At 34.9% G+C, this 19,548-nt stretch overlaps 1 protein-coding gene across 1 annotated transcript in view; it reads left to right on the top strand.

Moving 5' to 3' along the window:
• Window positions 1-740: 740 nt before the first annotated feature.
• The window catches only part of LOC135273227 (uncharacterized), a 72,327-nt gene continuing 53,519 nt past the window's right edge, over window positions 741-19,548 (top strand). The window contains exons 1-9 of the mRNA XM_064372115.1: window positions 741-894; window positions 1,905-1,980; window positions 2,063-2,178; window positions 4,097-4,207; window positions 9,461-9,568; window positions 10,889-11,005; window positions 12,438-12,539; window positions 12,787-12,990; window positions 14,822-14,914. Of these exons, the coding sequence (XP_064228185.1) occupies window positions 741-894; window positions 1,905-1,980; window positions 2,063-2,178; window positions 4,097-4,207; window positions 9,461-9,568; window positions 10,889-11,005; window positions 12,438-12,539; window positions 12,787-12,990; window positions 14,822-14,914 (1,081 nt within the window). The remainder of the gene's footprint in view (window positions 895-1,904; window positions 1,981-2,062; window positions 2,179-4,096; window positions 4,208-9,460; window positions 9,569-10,888; window positions 11,006-12,437; window positions 12,540-12,786; window positions 12,991-14,821; window positions 14,915-19,548) is intronic.

A 19,548-nucleotide genomic window follows, 5' to 3' on the forward strand; every position in this document is an offset into this window, starting at 1 on the left:
GATCCACTTTGCATTAATTTTTGTTTATAATGTGATGAAGTTGTGCAACTTAATTACTTTGCATGTGGCTATGTAGTTGTCCCAGCACCATTTGTTGAAAATACTATTCTTTCTCCATTGAATGGTCTATGTACCCTTGATGAAAACCAATTGAGCATAAATTGATTCATATAAAGGTTTATTGCTGGTCTTGCAATTCTATTCCAATGATACGTAGACCTATTTTTGTTTTTATGCTAGTTCGGATAGTCTTGATTACTTTAGTTTTGTAGTAATGTCCATATAAATTTTAGAATCAGCTTGTCAATTTTTGCAAAGAAGTCTGTTGGGATTTTGATAAGGGTTGTATTGAACCCATAGATTAATTTGGAAAATATTGCCATACCAACAACAAATCAATCCATACACAAGGATATTTTTCCATTTCAACATTTCTGGAACTTCCTTCAACAACATTTTTTTCTTCTTTCAACGATCTTTTCAGAATATAAATTTTGCACATCTTAAAATTAATTCCTAAATATTTTTTCTCTTTGATGCTATTGTAAGTGGGATTATTTTTCATTTCATTTTCAGTTTGTTCATTGCTAATGCGTAGAAACACAATCTATTAATGCATTACTATTATACATGTTGTAAAATAATATGTAGTTAATTCGGAGGGCAATGATTGATTATCAAATATACTTATCATCACATTTATCTTTAATGGACTAAAATGTTGCATTTTCTCTGCAGATATGACACTACAGAAAGAAAGTCTGGAAGGAATTCCACTCCAGACCCAGAATCAGAAACCTTTGAAACCTCAGGACAATATATCACGACCCATCCACGGTCCTTTAGTTTTAAAAACCAATTTTGAGGAAGAAGAGGAAATAGAAGAACAAAATGGTTAGTAGACCTTTTCTCAGGTTTATAATGCGCATTCAGAAACCTCACGACATTTTCTACATATATGTTTAACTATAGAGGTTTATGATGAAATATATAAGGCAGATTTTGCTGAGAACATTACTTGAATTGTATTAAACAAATTTAATTCGTTATGTTCTAATTTGTTCTATCTCTAACATATTTAAGATCATTTGGATTGGAAATTTTTTGTTATGTGATGGTTGGGAGACATATCTGATGCTTAAATATATACAGGTGTATATATTAGTATATATAGAGAGATACTAATAAGTTCCATTTTTTATATAAATTGTTTCTAAAACACATTGATGCACATGTTTCTATTTATATACATATGTATTAATAATATATTAGCTTCACATTTAATCCTTGAGTTACAGAGGTCTATGTAATAGTTAATAATCTATAAAGCACTGTCATCTGCATTATTCTAGGTCATCCTCACAAGAGTATGAACAGGTTTAGAACCCAGGTTTTTGCAGTTTAGTCCATCCTTTGCCTCCCATATCAACCCAGAACAGTGGTGCCAGAAAGTGTGTATATACAAGATAAACATGAAGAAAAATAAACTCTCACTCTGTCTTTGTGCTGGAATGTGTCCTTCTGTGGGTCACAGGCCACCATAGTTTCTGTGCTTAGGAATACACAGAGCTACTTATTACTGTTTCTGTGTGCTGCAGCTCCATGTCTCTCATGCCTACATCAACCTCCAAATAAACATACACCATCTCAACATTGAGTCTATACATTCAGCATCTCATTTCAAAGTACATAATACATAGTCCTTTCTTTTCTCTTGACTAATTCTCTTTAATACTTAAAATGTAGCAACTTGAAACTATTACTAGTATGTAAAATTATTGACTTTAAACATATAAAAACATAATCTATCCATGAAAACAGTATTTGGGGTTTTTCTTTCTAGTTTATAAATTTTCACATTATTTGGCGTTGGGAAAATTTAATTAAAAAAATGTATCCTATAGATGCTTCTAGTTTATGGACAAGGACTCCTGAAGAAATTGAAGAAAAAAGAGCAGTTGTGGAGATGTGTCATAAATCTGCTAAGAAATCAAACATTTTTTGTATTTTATAATACTTGATGTGATCAATATACTAACTATTACTTTTCTTATGGTCGATTAGGAGAATACTATGGATTTCATACTCCTCCAGGTATTTCATCCTCGAAAAGTGTGGCCCGTATATCAGAGAAAGAGTCAGAAAAGACGTTGGAAAGTGGCAGTGAATTGCAAAACGGTAAGAAATGAAAACGCAGCATTCATAGTGATATATAAGAGATACTTGGTGTGATAGACTGAATTATTTAGTATGATGTACAGAAGAATAAAGTGATAAATAATACATTGTAATTGAGAGCTAGAAAAAAGTGTTTGTATTGGATGACCCAAAGCTGCTATTAATGGGGTTATGTTATCCTAGAGAAATGACAGAATGAATAGACTTCATAACACACAATGACACTACACACTCCATGGGGTAATCCTGTAAATAATTTGCTTTTACCATTTTGTTTGTCTTTGAGATAAATCACCCCTGTGAAAGAGGTCTAGATTTTTCTTTCTGAATAGAAAAGTAAGCCTAGCCCAAGAAGAAGAGATCACAGAATGACGCTAGCGGCAGGACAAAGATTATTTGGTCATTGAATGAGAGTCTTCTGTGGACAAGACTATTTCAGGGTCTGTGCTGGAGGACAAATCAAAGGCTCTGTGTTTTATGGCGCTTACTTTTGGAGAATCTGATTTATTGTGGATGAACATCCACAAGATGCTGTGCAAGTCTGTTTGTAGCGAACTATTCAAACGTGTGGCGGTAGGTGGCAGCAACACACCATCAGATGGAGAAGAGTCTGCAAGACTTGGGAGCCATATAGGGAAGGACAGATTGCAAGGCTGCACTACTCAGAGGAGAGAAAATAAAAGGAAATAAAAACAAAAGAAAAAAATAAGTTAACAATGAACATTAAAGATGGCATATTGGCCGGGCGCAGTGGCTCAAGCCTGTAATCCCAGCACTTTAGGAGGCCGAGGCGGGTGGACCACGAGGTCAAGAGATCAAGACCATCCTGGTCAACATGGTGAAACCCCGTCTCTACTAAAAATACAAAAAATTAGCTGGGCATAGTGGCGCGTGCCTGTAATCCCAGCTACTCAGGAGGCTGAGGCAGGAGAATTGCCTGAACCCAGAAGACGGAGGTTGCGGTGAGCCGAGATCTTGCCATTGCACTCCAGCCTGGGTAACAAGAGCGAAACTCTGTCTCAAAAAAAAAAAAAAAAAAAAAGATGGCATGCTATGAAGACTATTGTATGTACTTTTGCTTTGTATTATGCTTTCAAGACTTTTATTTTTAAATAGATTCAGTTAATTCCTATATACCCTTCACCTAGATTTCCTTGAAATGTTAGCATTTTACCATATTTGAATTTTCACTCTCTCTAAATATACAATTATAATTTTGGGAGCTCTTTAAGAGAATAAGTTATAGAAATGATATCGCTTTGCTTTTACATAACTGTAGTATAAATATGAAAATCAGAAAATTACCACTGAAAACAATATCATTCACAACCTTCTTTTCCCATAAATTTTACCAATTATACCATTAATGTTCTTTATAGTAAAATTAATTTTTTCCCCTGGTCTAGGATTCAACCCATAATCACACATTGCATTAGGTTGTCATGTCTCTTTTATTCTGCTTTTGTTTATTTTAGAAGAAAATTATCTAGAAGTGCATGAGGAAAGCCGAGAGTGTTATTTAATTATCAGTGCAATTAGCATTTTGTAGTGTTAATACATTTTATCTGATTGTTCATGGTGAACAGATAAAATCAAAAGCAATATTACAAAATTCAGTATATGAGAAACATATCCATATGTTTAGTGTTGACTAAATGCATACAATAGTGTTAGATAGCTTAAATTTTTTAATTGCCATTGAATAAATAATCCAAATAGGAGAATATACTCACTTCTTTGTTGACTTACAGAATTTAAAACTCATCTATTTATTAATTTATTGTTTATTAGATCACTGTTCAAACAATACTCGCATTAACTTGAAAACTTTTTTACGTTCATCATGAATTCTACCATAAATTTCTTATTTAACCATCTAGTAATTTCTGGAGTGACTTTTTCTTTTTCTTATTTCTAGGAGATAGTCTTACAGTTCCGACAAAATTTAGCCAATATGAAAGAAAAAGTGAAATAAAAACATCATTGCATAGGAAACCAGGGACTGACATTGCTGCTTCTGAAAATGGAAGTAAGTTAATTTATTACTGATTGACTGAATCTATCACCACATAATAAATGTCTGAATTTTATCTTTTACAACTAATTTTTCTTTTTTTGACCATGTCATGGTTAACACAGGGAGTTGGAGGTACATTACAAAATCAGATGCTTTCAGAGACTAAAATGTCTACCAAATACCTTGCGCGAATTTGTGTTCAGTGTGTAAGACATTCCATTTTCCATATTTTAATGAGAAACCTGATGTGTGTGTGCCTGTGTGTGTGGGTGTATGTGTGTGTGTGTGTGTGTGTGTGTGTAGGCTCGACTCCAGACTGTAATGAATTTAGGTGTCATGTATGTGCTGTAATATACTATAACAGAGCTGTAAATGAAAGAGGCAATTAATAAGTCATTAGAGTAAGTCTGCTTTAAAGCAGCTGTATTCAAATATATATCATGTGTGCCACCACATCACATTCTAACTGTGTATTATAGCTTAAATATTTTGGAACTGCTTTTTAGCATAAACATGTTGGAAAATCAATCCTTTGACTGAAAATTCCAGGCATTCGTTTTAAAAATATATAGAGAGTTTGTGGGGAGATTGAAAGGTGTGGCTGGTGGGAACAATGTGCATGAAGATCAGGAAGGGAGTTGAGAGCAGGTGTCAGTAAGTATCAGTATATCTTAGGCATATTGGTGATACTTTCTGCTGTCCTGGTGTCAGCCATTTTCTTCTGTGTATGCTTTTTTCTTTTTTTTCTAGTGCTAAAGTAATTTGATTCTTTCTTCTTATATCTGCAGCATTTTAGTCTAGCTGGCATTGTTTAGTTGCCTTGAAGTAATCAGTTTAGTTGCAAATTAGAAACACTGCTAGTTTCTCCCATCGGAGTTCCCACTGTCTATATAACCTGTATAAGTGGGATCCACTTAACCTGAGCAATTCTAATTGGACATTTTGTTGAAATATTATTAAATCCAATTGCCTTCTGGTTAATCAAAAGTTATTTTCAACCATTGATAAACTAATGACTTCATATAAAAGTAAACTTTCCTTCACATTGTGACATTAGTAATATATTCCCTACTTTGTTGGGTGTTAGAAAATGTGAGAATGTCATTATACAGTCATTAGTCTATCTACCATCCTTTTGGTGTGGTTGTTCAACCAGTTTATTACTGTAATATCGTTATAAATTACTATCATAAATTGGTTGAACAACCATACCAAAAGGATGTTACAAGAATTCCATCATCTGGCATTCTAGATTCTGGCATAGTTAGGCTTATTGATTTTCCAGGCATCATACTGTTCTCTGTGTCACTAGATAAAAGAATCTTCTGGGTATATGTATATGATAGATATATCTAAACATATTCAGACCCCTGTATTCATAAGACATCTTTGAAATGAAGATGATAAAAATTGAAATTATAATTAATGAGTTAGTGTTCAATTTCAAGAAAAATACTTGAGGTATTGCCTTATCTTAATATTATTTTAGTGTGTTATACACTTTAAGAAAGTTCACAGATCTGGAGTGAATAGCTTGTTAAAATTTTACGTGTGTATGTATCAATGTAACCACATTTATGGTACTCCAGATGGCTCCTTCCCTCCAAGTCAGTAGTCTTCTCCCAATGGTAACCACTACTCTGCTCACTCTTACTATAGGCTAATTTTGCATTTTTTGGCATTTATATAACTGGAAATATGCAGTTTGAACTCTTTTAGTTTGGATTCTTTTACTTAATGCTCTTTTTATGAGACTGATCCATGTTGTTGATTGTAGCAGTAGCCTTTTTATATTGCTGTAAATATCTACAGACAGATAGATATATGCCACATATATACACACATTTCTTTATATAAGATGTATACTATATATATGTATGTATATATGAAAACATGGGCATTTCTTCTCTGTATATAGTCTATACATATACACACAGTTGATACACACACAAACCCACACACGATTGATTCTTGTTATTCCTGGTAGCTACGTTCCATAAAGCTGACATGAACCCTGAATTAGCAAACACTGAATCATTGCTCCTTGGGGAAATACGTACACACACACATATACATACATCTCACAGAGATTATAATCTTAAATCGTAGAAATTACTCATCCTGGTATATTGTTTTCTTTATATTACAAAAGAGAAAACAAAGTTAAGAAGTGTTAAGTGACTCTCCTGAGGTTCCCCCACCGACAAGCCTCAGAACTTGGATTCAGATCCCTTCCACCTCTCCCCAGAGTCAGAGCTTCTTGCACTGTGCTGTGCTGCCCCCTCCTGTCTCCAGCCGTTCTCTGGTCATCTCTGTATGAACTGAAATGAGCATTGTTAGACCTCAGCTAGAAATGTGTGGGTCTAACAACTCAGACTTTTCACCACTGTTTATACGTTTGTAAACAAATAAACAAACAAAAAACAACACACGAAAGCACCATGAGTATCGATACTGAGATTATGATGAACAATATTTCCAGTGTGGGACTATTGTTAACATTCCTTCTTGCACATGTCTTCTAAAGGCCATAAGCACTCCTTTTCTTTGAGATAAGCTTGCTCTGTATCCTAACCCACAATGAGAATTTTCAGTCCTTTAACTTTAGCCTTTCTGGTGGGGGGCTAGTGGCACATCTTTGTAGTTTTAATTTGTATTTCCCTGATGACTCATAATGTTGAGCACCTTTTCATAAACTCATTGGCCATTTTGACTTTCTCTTTTGTCTGGTGCGTTTTTAAGTCTCTAGTCCATCTTAAATGTGTTTTTTTTCTTATTGATTTCTCTAGGTAAATCTGGATACTTTCTGCCAACCTACTGTCCTGTTCACTAATTCTCTTCCTCTCTGCTCTTCAATCCATATTTTAAATTCTAAATTTGTTTGACCTTTTTATTGATTTTCTACTTAAATTCTCTATCAGTTCTCTATTTTGATAATGTTTCTGTTATTTTTTCCAACTTCTTGTTTGATAACACTGGGATATCTCTCATTTTCCTCAGGTTTTTGCTCATTTGTTCTGTCTTACTATGCCCTTCTGATATTTTTTTTGCTACTGAACATTATAGATAAAAATTACATGGTGTATGAATGATGTTGTTTTTTAAGAAAGAAACTTTTCTTCTGGCAGGCAGCTAGACTATCAGCTGGCCACCTTAATTCTGTGAAGGACTGGTTTTGGGCTTTATTAGGGGTGATACATTAATTTTCATTTCTTTGAAGGTATAGTCCTCATTCCTAGGATATGACCCTCACCCCTACAGCATTGCTTTACTGGGTTATCAACTGAGACATGGGGTGTTCACCAAGATATCTCTACTCTGGTGAGGCTTCTGTGCCAAATTTTACCTCCCGAGCAGTATGTAGATGCTGAAATCTCTGACCAGTTTTTAACCTCCCAGATGCTGTTTTGCTGAAATCCTAGGGTTCCATTGTGTGCATGAAAAATGTGGGAGTCGGGTAATGACCTAAAGGGAGTTTTAGTTTTATGCCTATTTCAGGGGAACTTCTTTGTTGTTCTTCCTTTTTCATTTCCCCCCTCAAGTTCAAGCCAATTAGACAGTCCCAGACTTTTGGCTCTTTTTTACCTCCTTGGTGTCACTTTCTGCTTGTTCTTTCCTTACATGATGAACTAGACATGCTTTCCGTGAGAAATCTGTAGTGAGTGTGGAGTGTAACACCTTCAGGGAAGAAAACCAGGGTGAATGTGAACGTACAATTGACTCTGTGTCCCTCCATTGCTCTCAGGGATGACACGAGCATGCATTGGGTTGTTTTCCAATCAATGTGTTTTGGCAATTCATAATTGATTTTGGGATGAAAGTTATTCTGATAAAAGCCATTTTTGTCATGGCAGAAACCAAATTTTTTTTTAACATTTTCATCACTGGTTTTGTGTAAGCTCCTTGAGGCCAGGAACTGTATATAATCAATCGCTATAGATAAATATCTGTAGTAGAATGCCTGGCACATTATGTGTACTCAGTAAATACTTGCAGAATAAATGATGATATGTTTAAATGCATTGAATGACTGGGTGAATGTAGACATATTTATAAAATTTACAGTTAATTGGAAGTTAATTTGTAGGAACAATTAACCATATCTTACAGGGTAACCTCAAACAATAAGAAGCATGCCTTCTTACATTCAGTTACACAACATTAAATGGTGGCTTTTCTTTGAGTTGGGGAAACCCAACATGATGGAGTTTGTGAGGGGAAGATATAGTGGGTTTTTTGGCCAAATGTTTCACAACAATTTAGGAGTTTTCACTAGACGGTGACCTCACATTGGATTATTAGAAGTAGTATGGAAAGATAATTAAATGAGGTTTAAAGTACTCAGTAGCACGTCTGATACCTAGAAAATTACTCCATGAATGGCAAATATTATTATACTAGTTTCGCTGATTACTCCACAACTTAGTTCACATAAGGTTATTTGACATATATATATATATATATATATATATATATATATATATATACACTTTTTTTTTTTCCTTTTGAGACGGAGTTTCGCTCTTGTTACCCAGGCTGGAGTGCAATGGCGCGATCTCGGCTCACCGCAACCTCCGCCTCCTGGGTTCAGGCAATTCTCCTGCCTCAGCCTCCTGAGTAGCTGGGATTACAGGCACGCGCCACCATGCCCAGCTAATTTTTTGTATTTTTAGTAGAGACGGGGTTTCACCATGTTGACCAGGATGGTCTCGATCTCTTGACCTCATGATCCTCTCCTTGGCTTCCCAAAGTGCTGGGATTACTGGCGTGAGCCACCGCCTCCGGCTGACATAAATATTTTATGTTAAGAAAACGTAACTTGTACGGCAAAGAAATTTGGAATTTTGTATGTAATATTGAAAGCAACTATGAATATTTATCCTGGAAAGTAGAAGAACTTGGGGAAACATGAAAACTGCTTTAAGATATCTGAAGATTTTATATGGAAGATAAATTACATTTACTTTGAGTATCTCTAAAGGGTGGGACTAAAGATTATTATAAATTAAGGAAAATTTTGTTGACTCTATGAATTTTCTTGCAATTATTTATATGTAAGTTTACATACTGTGTATTCATATACATATATATTGATACACATATATTAATCTAAACATATAAATGTATGGAGACAGGTATGGTATCACTGAGAAGTGTCCAAACAAAGGTGGACAAACGGGGTGTTGTAGAAAATATTCCTGTATTGAAAGGTAGTTTGTATCACTTTCTGCCATCATTGCCACTGACAGTAAGGTTTTGTCATAGGAGGTGACTGTTACGTTCCACAGAGGAACATGTTTCTTGGAAGGAAGAAAAAGGAAACTTTAATGAAAGACAAAGAAATCACCATATCAAAATGTTCAAATACTAAAGGTAATGAATTATTATATAATTTTGATTCATTTGTAATTTGGCTAGACGAGTTAAAGATAAGGTTGCTTGTTATAAAAACCAGTATAAGAGGAATGGTAATAAATCAACATATACACTGAATAGGAATCAAGAGCTCTAAGGTTCCAGTCCTGGCTCTGTCCATAATTGTATGACCATGACGATTTTTCCTTATCTGAAAAATAGCCTGTTGAACTGTATAATTTCTAGGAGTATTGCTAGTTCTAAAGTTACTGGCTCTCTTAAATGGTAATACCAAGTCCTTTAATATGTAATATCAGTGTAAATGAATTTTCTTAGAAAATATTGTGAAAATTTTAAAGAGTTTAATCTTAAAAAGACTTGTATATTTTATACTTGTTGCTAACACTAGTCTGTGAATAAACAAGACATATGATAAAATATATCCACTATAGTTTTACACTACCTTTAACTGTGCTTAGAATCCACCATGTGGTGTCTCTCTGCTGAGTGCCCCTCAGTCACAGACTAAATATACAGCTGTCCTGTAATTAGGGAGCTTCACATACCCTCAATCAAAATGCAAACCCATTTTATCTACTATCTCTACCATTAAATATTCTCAAGCATAAGAAAGGGAACTAGTGATCCAATTATTTCTGTGGAAAATTATAAATCTTTCTCTCATTTTATCACTCAAAGATGGAAAGGTTTTGCCCAATCCATCAAAGAAACTCTTAAAGCTATACTAATATAGTAGCTGCCAGCTATGTATGACTGTTTAAGTTAAAGTTGAATGAAATAAAAAATCAGTTTTTCATTGGCACTAGCCACATTCCATGTACTCAGTAGTCACAGGAGGCTAATGGCTGCCATATTGAACAGCACAGATTTAGAACATTTTCATCATTGTGGAAAGCCCTACCAAGGAGTTCTCTCCAAAGCATGTAACAAGAAGTTAGTTCTGCTTCAAAGCATATGACAAGTTAAAGTTGTTACATTTAAAATATGTTCAGAACCCCAACTTAAATGGGACCATTCATCATAAAAATTTAAAACCTTTTAAAACTTTTGTATGGAGTTATTAAATATATTGCCACATTTATTTATTTACATATTGAAAATAATGGCTATAGTTTCAGAGTTTTATTTTGTTACTGATGACATTTGGAAATCCATGTGGCAACTAGGGAATGTTAATGATGCTTTCCTCACAATTAATAAACATATATATCATTTTAAAGAACTGTTCCCATCATGTAATGTTTGAATAGTGAAATACCAACTGAAATTTTTTTAAAACTAATATTGACGTTTTATGTTCTTAATTTCCTTTAAAAGATAACAAGCACAGTGCTCATCCAAAGCATTCCCTAACTACCCGACCAGTACCTACAACGCATGTATTAAATGCTACTGAGAATATCAGTATGAAGTGCAGAGAGGATCCCTCTTCAAGTAAGACAATAGCTCTACCACTTTTTGGCCTTAGATATATTTGTCTTGCCATGGATTTGTATTGGTTATTTAAAACAGAATTTTTAAAAAGAAAGGAAAAAAAAGTTTCAAAATTATTCAGAACTAAGAATTAAAGACACAATATCCTCTACTAACTGACAATGAACTGTGATGTAGGTCCTAGTGCATTATATGCTTTCCCACTAGTTTAAATTTGGGTCTTAAAATTAATAATATACTACCTTTTTGGAAGATTCACTAGCATAACATTTTAAATTTCACCCATAGTGGAATGATGCATTGACAGCTTTTTATTACATTTTGGATTATTTTATATTAGTTTGGCTTCTCCTTGACATTCATTTCAATGAACTACTTCTCTTGATACAGTGAAGACTTGTGAATCTTCCGATCCCTTCCCTTCTTTCTTTTGTTCCTTATTTTATGTATTGAACCCCTAAAATATTCTTGGATCGCAGCCTGACACTGATAGGAATAATTGTGATTTGCCTCCAAGAAGCCCAGTTCACTAGCACTTGTTAAAAATATGGATTCCAAATCATTGGACTGGCAGCTTGGGAGTAGAGCAGGGCTATGATGTTTGAGGAAGGGACAGTGAATCAGATCTTTATTGAGGGCTTAAAGCTTAAACTGAGAGAGCACAGAAAGATGTATTAGTCTACTGTAGAAAACTAGTATAATCTACACTGCACATTTGGTGATCAGTTTCTCTGTGCAGTGGTCACTTGTGATTTTTCAGAAGCCCCGCACAGTGAAGTGACAGAATGCCCCCTCTACAAAATTGTTTAAAAATTCTCTGGAGATATGTACCATAGAAATTCCTGAAAAATTGAGAATATATATAAAATTTTGGACGTGAAAATATGCAAATACAGAGTGAAAATTTAATATTCTTAGAACTTACAAATTCTGATTACTTAGTCTTGACCAAACTCTCTGTACACCCAACTTAAGACCTTAAAAGAATAAGGTAAAATTCACTGAAAGTATTTCATGTTAATCCAACTTCTTAAGAAGTAGTAGTTTTGGCTAAAAAGTACAAAAAGATTCATGTTGAAAATAATGATTCTAAAACTACTTAATAATAGCATTATAATGATATTTATAATTATATTTTGAATGCAATTTTATGTTCCGTTAAAAGAATCCACACATTCGTTTGGAGAAAAGTATTTTTCTTTGAGGAAAGCTACTTATTGAAGGTTATCTCATCAATCTACTTCCAAGATAGATTTTTTTGGCACTTAAAAATAAATCACCTTTTTTTCTAAAAAGTAAAGTATTAGGGTAGTACATTTATTTTTTACTCTTGCTTGACATGTGAATGCACAGATATGTAATTATCACCCACAGTAATTTCAAAGATAAAAGCATCTCTTAAAAAAACTGTAAAATTTGTATCTTTTCTAAGTGAACGATGTCCAGCCGAGGAACCCTCATTTTAAAGGTGTGAAAAAAACAAAATGGATTTATGACGAACCAAAGAACTTTCCTGGCTCTGGAATGCAGAGAGGTAAAGTGTCCATACATTTGATATTTCTAAATTGTAATTTTAAAAGGGAGTAAATATCAAATATCTTCTACCTGAAAAACAAATTAGTGTCATGTGACATAGATGTTACTTTAGGTGTCAACTCAACTCTAAACTTCATTATTTTGGCTTCCATTATGCCATCAAGCACTTACAGTGCAATATGTTATTTATGGGTGTGAAACCAGCCTGTGTTTTATTCCTCACTCCCTCCTGCCTTTCGTTACAGCAGTACAGACCCCAGGTCCCCAAAATAAAATGAGTTACCATCGCAATAATAAAAATCGAAATACTGAGAACGCATCTTATGTTCACGTTGAAAGAGATGCCGTCAGGAGTGTCTCGTTGAATGCACCTCCCCGCAGCAGGCCCACACAGGGGTCCTACAATGAAGTCCATGTTAACAAGGAACCCAAACCCAACGTCAGTCCAGGTGAGAGGTCCTTTCTTGATGTGGTTTACTTTTGTCTGTGGTTGGCATTCCCATGGAATTTTCTGATGGCTTGGCTAATCTTCACTGCTACCTACTCCCCTCTTCTTTTTCCTGGCCATCACCACCATAGAAACTAGTGAGAAGATTTCTTCCATGTGCACTCCTGCACGTGATTTAAGGGATGTGGAAGAAAACTCACGTTGTGAGTGCAATGACTTCACATTGCACCTCCCTAGAGTGTTTTTCTTCTTCTTTTATGAGAGCACTGTACTTTGTTCCCCCTGGACAGCTTCATGCCACTCTGGAGGATTGTTTTTAAATGGCTGACATTTTCTTGTTCCATTAACTACATTGTTCAGTTATCACCGTCAGACTAGTGCCTTGCCATTTCTGTAGGCCTTCATGATTATTTTCTGAAAGGGTTAGTTTGGGGATTAACTGCCATATTTTTGACAACCTCTTATCCCTCTCACCATGTATAGATTGCTTCTAAGTCATTTCATCATGTAATAGGCAGAGTCATAGTATATGTCTGGAAGTACAAGGCTACCAGGGAGAAGAGAACCAAATCTCTTTTTCTTCCTGTTTCTCAGATGGATTTTGCTCTTTTGAAGTTGAGTTTCTTTTCTTTCAGCTTAACAAACTGCTGCTCAATTCTGTATGATTTCATGTTTGTATTTTTCCTTGTTCATGGTCTGATTAGTGGAGTTCTGAATATTTTGTACTTTTGGAAGCATAAGACTATATCTTTCTTAGTTTCTTTTATAATTTAAGAAATATATACACCTACTATGTACCCACAAACAAAATGTTTATATACACCTACTATGTACCCACACAAAATGTTTATATACACTTACTATGTACCCATAAACATTTTGTGTTTGTGGGTACGTAGTAGGTGTATATAAACATGTTGTTTATGGGTTCATAGTAGGTGTTTCTTATACAATTTAAATAGACATTTGCATTATTTGATTTATTTTTCTCTTTTCTTTAGAACGATATAGGAATGTGTATATGTAAATCAGGATATTCTTAGGTGAAACGGGCTTTTAATTTTATTTATTATTATTATTTTTTTATTGTTATTATTATTTAACTGCAAGTGGATGGCTGTGAAGAATACAATGAGTACTAGAACAGTTGTCAATGTCTAGATTTGTATGAAGGTGCCAGAGTTTATACTCTGTATTTCTTTTGCACCATTAGCGCAAATGTCAACACAAGAGAAAAGCAAATTATTGGTATTGTGGATCATGTTTGAGAATACAGCTGCATAGTAATATTTGAAAACACAAATATAACATTGTTAGATAGTATTAGAAATGTTGCTATGTCAGAGAAAAATAAGTATTGAAGGACCAGGTCAGGATATAAATGCTTTGGCTGTCTGGGATAGTGAGTTCACTACTTCATCATGCTACTTAGTGCAACCATGGAAGTCACTTCATGGAAGGACACAGGACTTGGCCTGTACCTCAGAGTTTCACAGTTTTTAAATAAAAGCTCTAACAGACACTAGCAGAACTTATGTAAAACTATGATTAAGCCAGGCAGTGAAAATTTTTATTACATTTAGATATCATACTCTCCTGTATCTTATCTTTATTTGAAGCACTGAACAGCCAATTAATAATCTGTAACCATGTTCACTTATAACTTAAATTGTCTTAATAAACTCACTTGTATCCCTGATGCCTTAGCTTTGAAATGGTAAAATAAATTCCTTAGAGAATAGCTTCACCCCGAGATGTTTATAACTTTGAAACACCCTTGGAATATGATTTTAAAGTTTTAAAATATTTAATCCTGGATTTTTTTCCCTCAGACAAACATATATCAACATCATATAATGGTTCAGCCTGGCCAAAACGAATTCCTTCTTCAAAAACATATTCAAAAAGTGAAAAGATATATCCAGGTAACTATTTATAAGTGGTTTTAATGTATTATGCAATTCTGAAAATGAATAAGTTTTTAAGCGCAAGGAATATTTTAGAAAACATGAAGATAAATAAAAATGTCAAGATATATATGCACATTTAATTACTTGGAGTTTAGTAGTTATCATGTCTACTAGTAATTTAATTCGACTGTTTTGCTGTGTTCCTCTTTGCCTATTTTTACGTTGTTACCAGAACAGGTTTTTATACAGTTCTCTCCTGGGCAACAAACAGTAATTGCAGCAAGTATGTAATATGTTAGATGAATGTTTGGCTGTGCTACAAAGCAAATACATTAAACTGTGTCTTAACACAAGACATTAAGGCTCTGCTATATCTACCATAGACAAATTGGCTGGTACAGGCTGACAGGACATCCAAGATATTTTCTTTACATGTTTCTAAACCATGGAATTTTAAAAGACAACATAATCCCTCTGGTTATTATCTCTAAGTTTAAAAGCCAACAGCTGCTAAACCAATTGAGAATGCTAAGAAAACATAATTTTGTTTATATTTACCATAAGAATTCCCTAGACATTTTCTGAGTACAATCCATGTTTTCTTTGCAAGCCTGGTAAGCACTTCTTCTTTCTCCTATGGTATACATTAGAGGTTAGTGTACCCTCTTAGACAAACTGTTTTTTATTTGTTCTTAAATTTGCTGAAGAAAATTTTGTTCCAAACACAGTAGCTAGCTTGAACATGGAAATTGCTCATCTTTTCTTGGCTAGTTGCCATTTTATTCTGTAGTGAACAATTGAATGGAATCACTTGATAATTATTTATTCTCAGTCAGTGTCCAGTGATGCCTTTGACAACTGATTTGGCCACTTTAAACGAAACTTTGGTCAGCTTTCTTTAGAATGTCTAGCCTATGTATTTATGACCTGCCTTTTATGTGAAGTCTTGAAAAGCCACTTGCTAATAAATTGTTTTTAAATAGTTTAATAAATATTTTACTTGAATATTTGAGTCAGTACACACAGGCTAATTTGCGTGCGTGTATATTTCAGAAAAGAAGAAGACAATTTATAATGGTTATAAGGGTAAAAGTTCTTCAACTTAGTTCTTTCCTCTCTGGGGAAGAAAGAGAGGGCTTAAGGAAATGCCACAGCACACCGAATGGTAGCCCCTGGGATAATTTGTGTTGGTTGGGAGATTCTTTATCCTGACTACATACTGCATCCATTCTCATCCAAGGACCAAAGAGTATCCAAACCTACAAAAAAATAAAAGCAGGAACTCAAATATTCGTTCTTCAGGCTTAACATTTGTTAGTCATGTTTAAGACCTCCACAACTTGCTTTATAGGACCGTGTAAACTTGCAGTTTCATTATGGCTTTTAAAAAACGAAGTGGAGGTATAAGAAATCAGAAAATCACATACCCAGTGTTAGGGCTAGAATAATCTGTTAAGCGTGCTCCATATGGCAGTGCTATACTGAGCACTTTTCATGCCTAATTTTATTTAATCATCATAAAAACTGGCCAAATAGGTATAGTCTCCTGGCTTTACAGATAAAGAAAATGAGGTGTAGAGGCCAAATATCTTAGGCAATATAAAACTTCTCATAAGTGGCAGTTTCTGACTTTAAACATAGTTCTGTCTGACTCTAAAAGCGTCTCACAAAAAAATTAGACATGACATTTAAAGTGTACTCCAGTGCTTTTTGTCATTTGAATGACCATGCATCAGACCTCCTGATCTGGCTTCTGCCTTCTGAGGGGCTAATTCTATCCCATCCTACCCCATAGACTTCTTTTCAAAGCTATTAAAGTTCTTCATATTTAGTAGAAGACTCCCTTTCCCTTTTAATTTACAGTATAGAGTGAGATATTATAGCACTTCTGAGTTATGTGTACTTCCATTAAATAAGGTTTCTTTTCTCTTTCTCAATATATATTTCCCTCTTTTCTGAAACATGTTCCCTTACATTACATGAAGCTCAGAAGCCCAGGTACCCCATCTGATGTTTGTCTCAGCCCCATGCTCTCGATTCTGGCTCCAAATTAGAATTAACTGGTGAGCTTAAAACAACAACCACCAAAAACCAAAACAGTTCTCAGTCACCACTTAGACCACCAGTGAAACTGATGCTTCATTATACTTTTGTTTCCTCCCCAACTTTCTGAGACATTTTTTAACTTACAAGATAGTTTACTATTCTTTAATTTACAAGAATAGTTCAGTGAACAGCCATGCGTTCTTCACCTATATTCACCAATTAACATTTTGTCACGTTTACTTTCTCTTTTTCCTTGATTGTATTTATATATCTGCATATAATGTACAAACACGTATTTCTTTATTTTTGTTTTTTGGAACCATTTGGGAGTTAGTTGCCAATATTCTCACACTTCATTGCTAAATACTTCAGCATGTACCTTCTAAGTTCAAGGGCATTCTCCGATATAATCACACATGACTATCATATATAGAGAATTCTATCAATGTTGATAGAATTGATAGAATCAACAATGTCTAATATTCAATCTGTATCAAAATTTTCTACTTGTCTGATAATGCTTGTAATAGCAATGCTTCCACAAAATGTAGTATGCACCGAAATCACCTGACAATGTTGTTTAAATTGTAGTCTAATTCGGTATATCTGGGTTGGAGGCTGAGGTTCTGAATTTATAATAAGCTCGTAGGTTCTTGGGACCAAACGTTGGGTACGACAGCCGTAAAATTGTTGGTTTTTTTTTCTCATCCAATTTCCAATTAAGCATCTTTCATTGCAATTGGTTGTCATGTCTCTATTTAATCTCTTTTTAAAAATCTTCTATCTCTTTAAAAATTTCCCAGGATTTTTTTTCCTTCCTTGTCATATACATGTGTCTTTTTAGAGACAGAATCTTGCTCTGTTGCCCAGGCTGGAGTGCAGTGGTGTGAACACAGCTTACTGCATCCTTGACATCCTGGGCCCAGGTGACCCTCTCACCTCAGCCTCCTGAGTAACTGGGACCACAGGCTCATGCCACAATGACCAACTAATTTTGTCATTTTTGGTAGAGATGGGATCTCACCATGTTATCTAGGCTGGTCTCAAACTCCTGGGTTCAAGCAATTCTCTCACTTTGGCCTCCTAAAGTGCTAGGATTACAGGCATGAACCACTGCACATCCCCCATGTCATATAAATTTTAAGAGTTCAAGCCAGTTGTTTTGTAGGATATCTTCTAAGGTGATTTGTTCATTTGTTTCCTCCTAATTACGTTTAGATTAAAATATTTTTTTTTTTTTTTGAGACGGAGTTTCGCTCGTTACCCAGGCTGGAGTGCAATGGCGCGATCTCGGCTCACCGCAACCTCCGCCTCCTGGGTTCAGGCAATTCTCCGGCCTCAGCCTCCTGAGTAGCTGGGATTACAGGCACGCGCCACCATGCCCAGCTAATTTTTTGTATTAGTAGAGACGGGGTTTCACCATGTTGACCAGGATGATCTCGATCCCTTGACCTCGTGATCCACCCGCCTAAGCCTCCCAAAGTGCTGGGATTACAGGCGTGAGCCACGGGGCCCGGCCTAAAATATTTTTTTTTTGCAAAAATACTACAAAGATCAATTAGTTATTTTAAAATCTACACAAGCATTGTATAGATTTGCCCTAATGCCCTAAGCAAACAATTCCATGAGGGTTCCCTTAAAGAACTAGTGAAAGGGGAAGAAAAATGCTTTGTGAAGAACCTCCGCTCTGTGAATTTTACAAAAGTTAGCATTTCTTGTACTCTTTGAAGGACAAGAGAAGGACAGTGCCCAATTCCTAGTGAATCTAAATAAAAACAACTTGTTTGGTTATAAATAATTTGTTTATACAAAAGTTTCTTTTAACCTACTTGTTTTGTATTGCATGTGTGTTCTAGCTATGGAAGTATTTATAGGAGTAGGAAATACTGCATTATGATGATAATGTTGATGACATCTGTTTTTAAAAAACGGAATTTGTTTTGAAAATTGACAAAGCATGTAAAGTAGATGTTCATGAATGAAATGCCCTGGCATGATATGATGTGATATGATAGTCTATTGTAAGTTCTTGTAGAGACTGTCTTGGTCATAAACGATGGAGTAGTGCTAAATGTTTTAACAACTGGCTCTTTTCCCCCACCTCGCTCCCCTCCCCCAGAAAAACCAACTGGAAAAAATCCAAAACAAAATCGCTCTGGTTTTTCACATTTGACAATTAGCGTAAAGCAAATAGTTTCTCTACAGCCAATTTCAAGCTATAAATGTGACATCAGTACACTTGCAAAATTCCTGAAAATTTCTCAGTTCTCACATGCTTATCTGAGCCCACTCCAGTACATTACTGGTTTTAAGGAGAGAAACCCAACTCAATTTTATTCATGGGAAAACTGGAATTCTTGGCTAATATAATTGAAGAGATTAGGGACAGAGCTGACCCCAGACCTGGCTGGATCCATATTTCCTTCACCAACTCTTGGCTCTTAGCCAGTTGTCCTTCTCTATATACTGCAGTTACTCCAGAAACTCCAGACCTAGATTTTGGAGCAGAATAGGCTTAGATTAAGAATAGTAGCTCTAGCTCAGATTAGCTTGAAACATCAACCTACCACATGTTTGCCACTATAAACATGGACAACTTAATA

Source organism: Aotus nancymaae, unplaced genomic scaffold (genome assembly GCF_030222135.1).
Source record: "Aotus nancymaae isolate 86718 unplaced genomic scaffold, 86718_ANA_hifiasm-v0.15.2.pri h1tg000488l, whole genome shotgun sequence".
NCBI lineage: Eukaryota > Metazoa > Chordata > Mammalia > Primates > Aotidae > Aotus > Aotus nancymaae.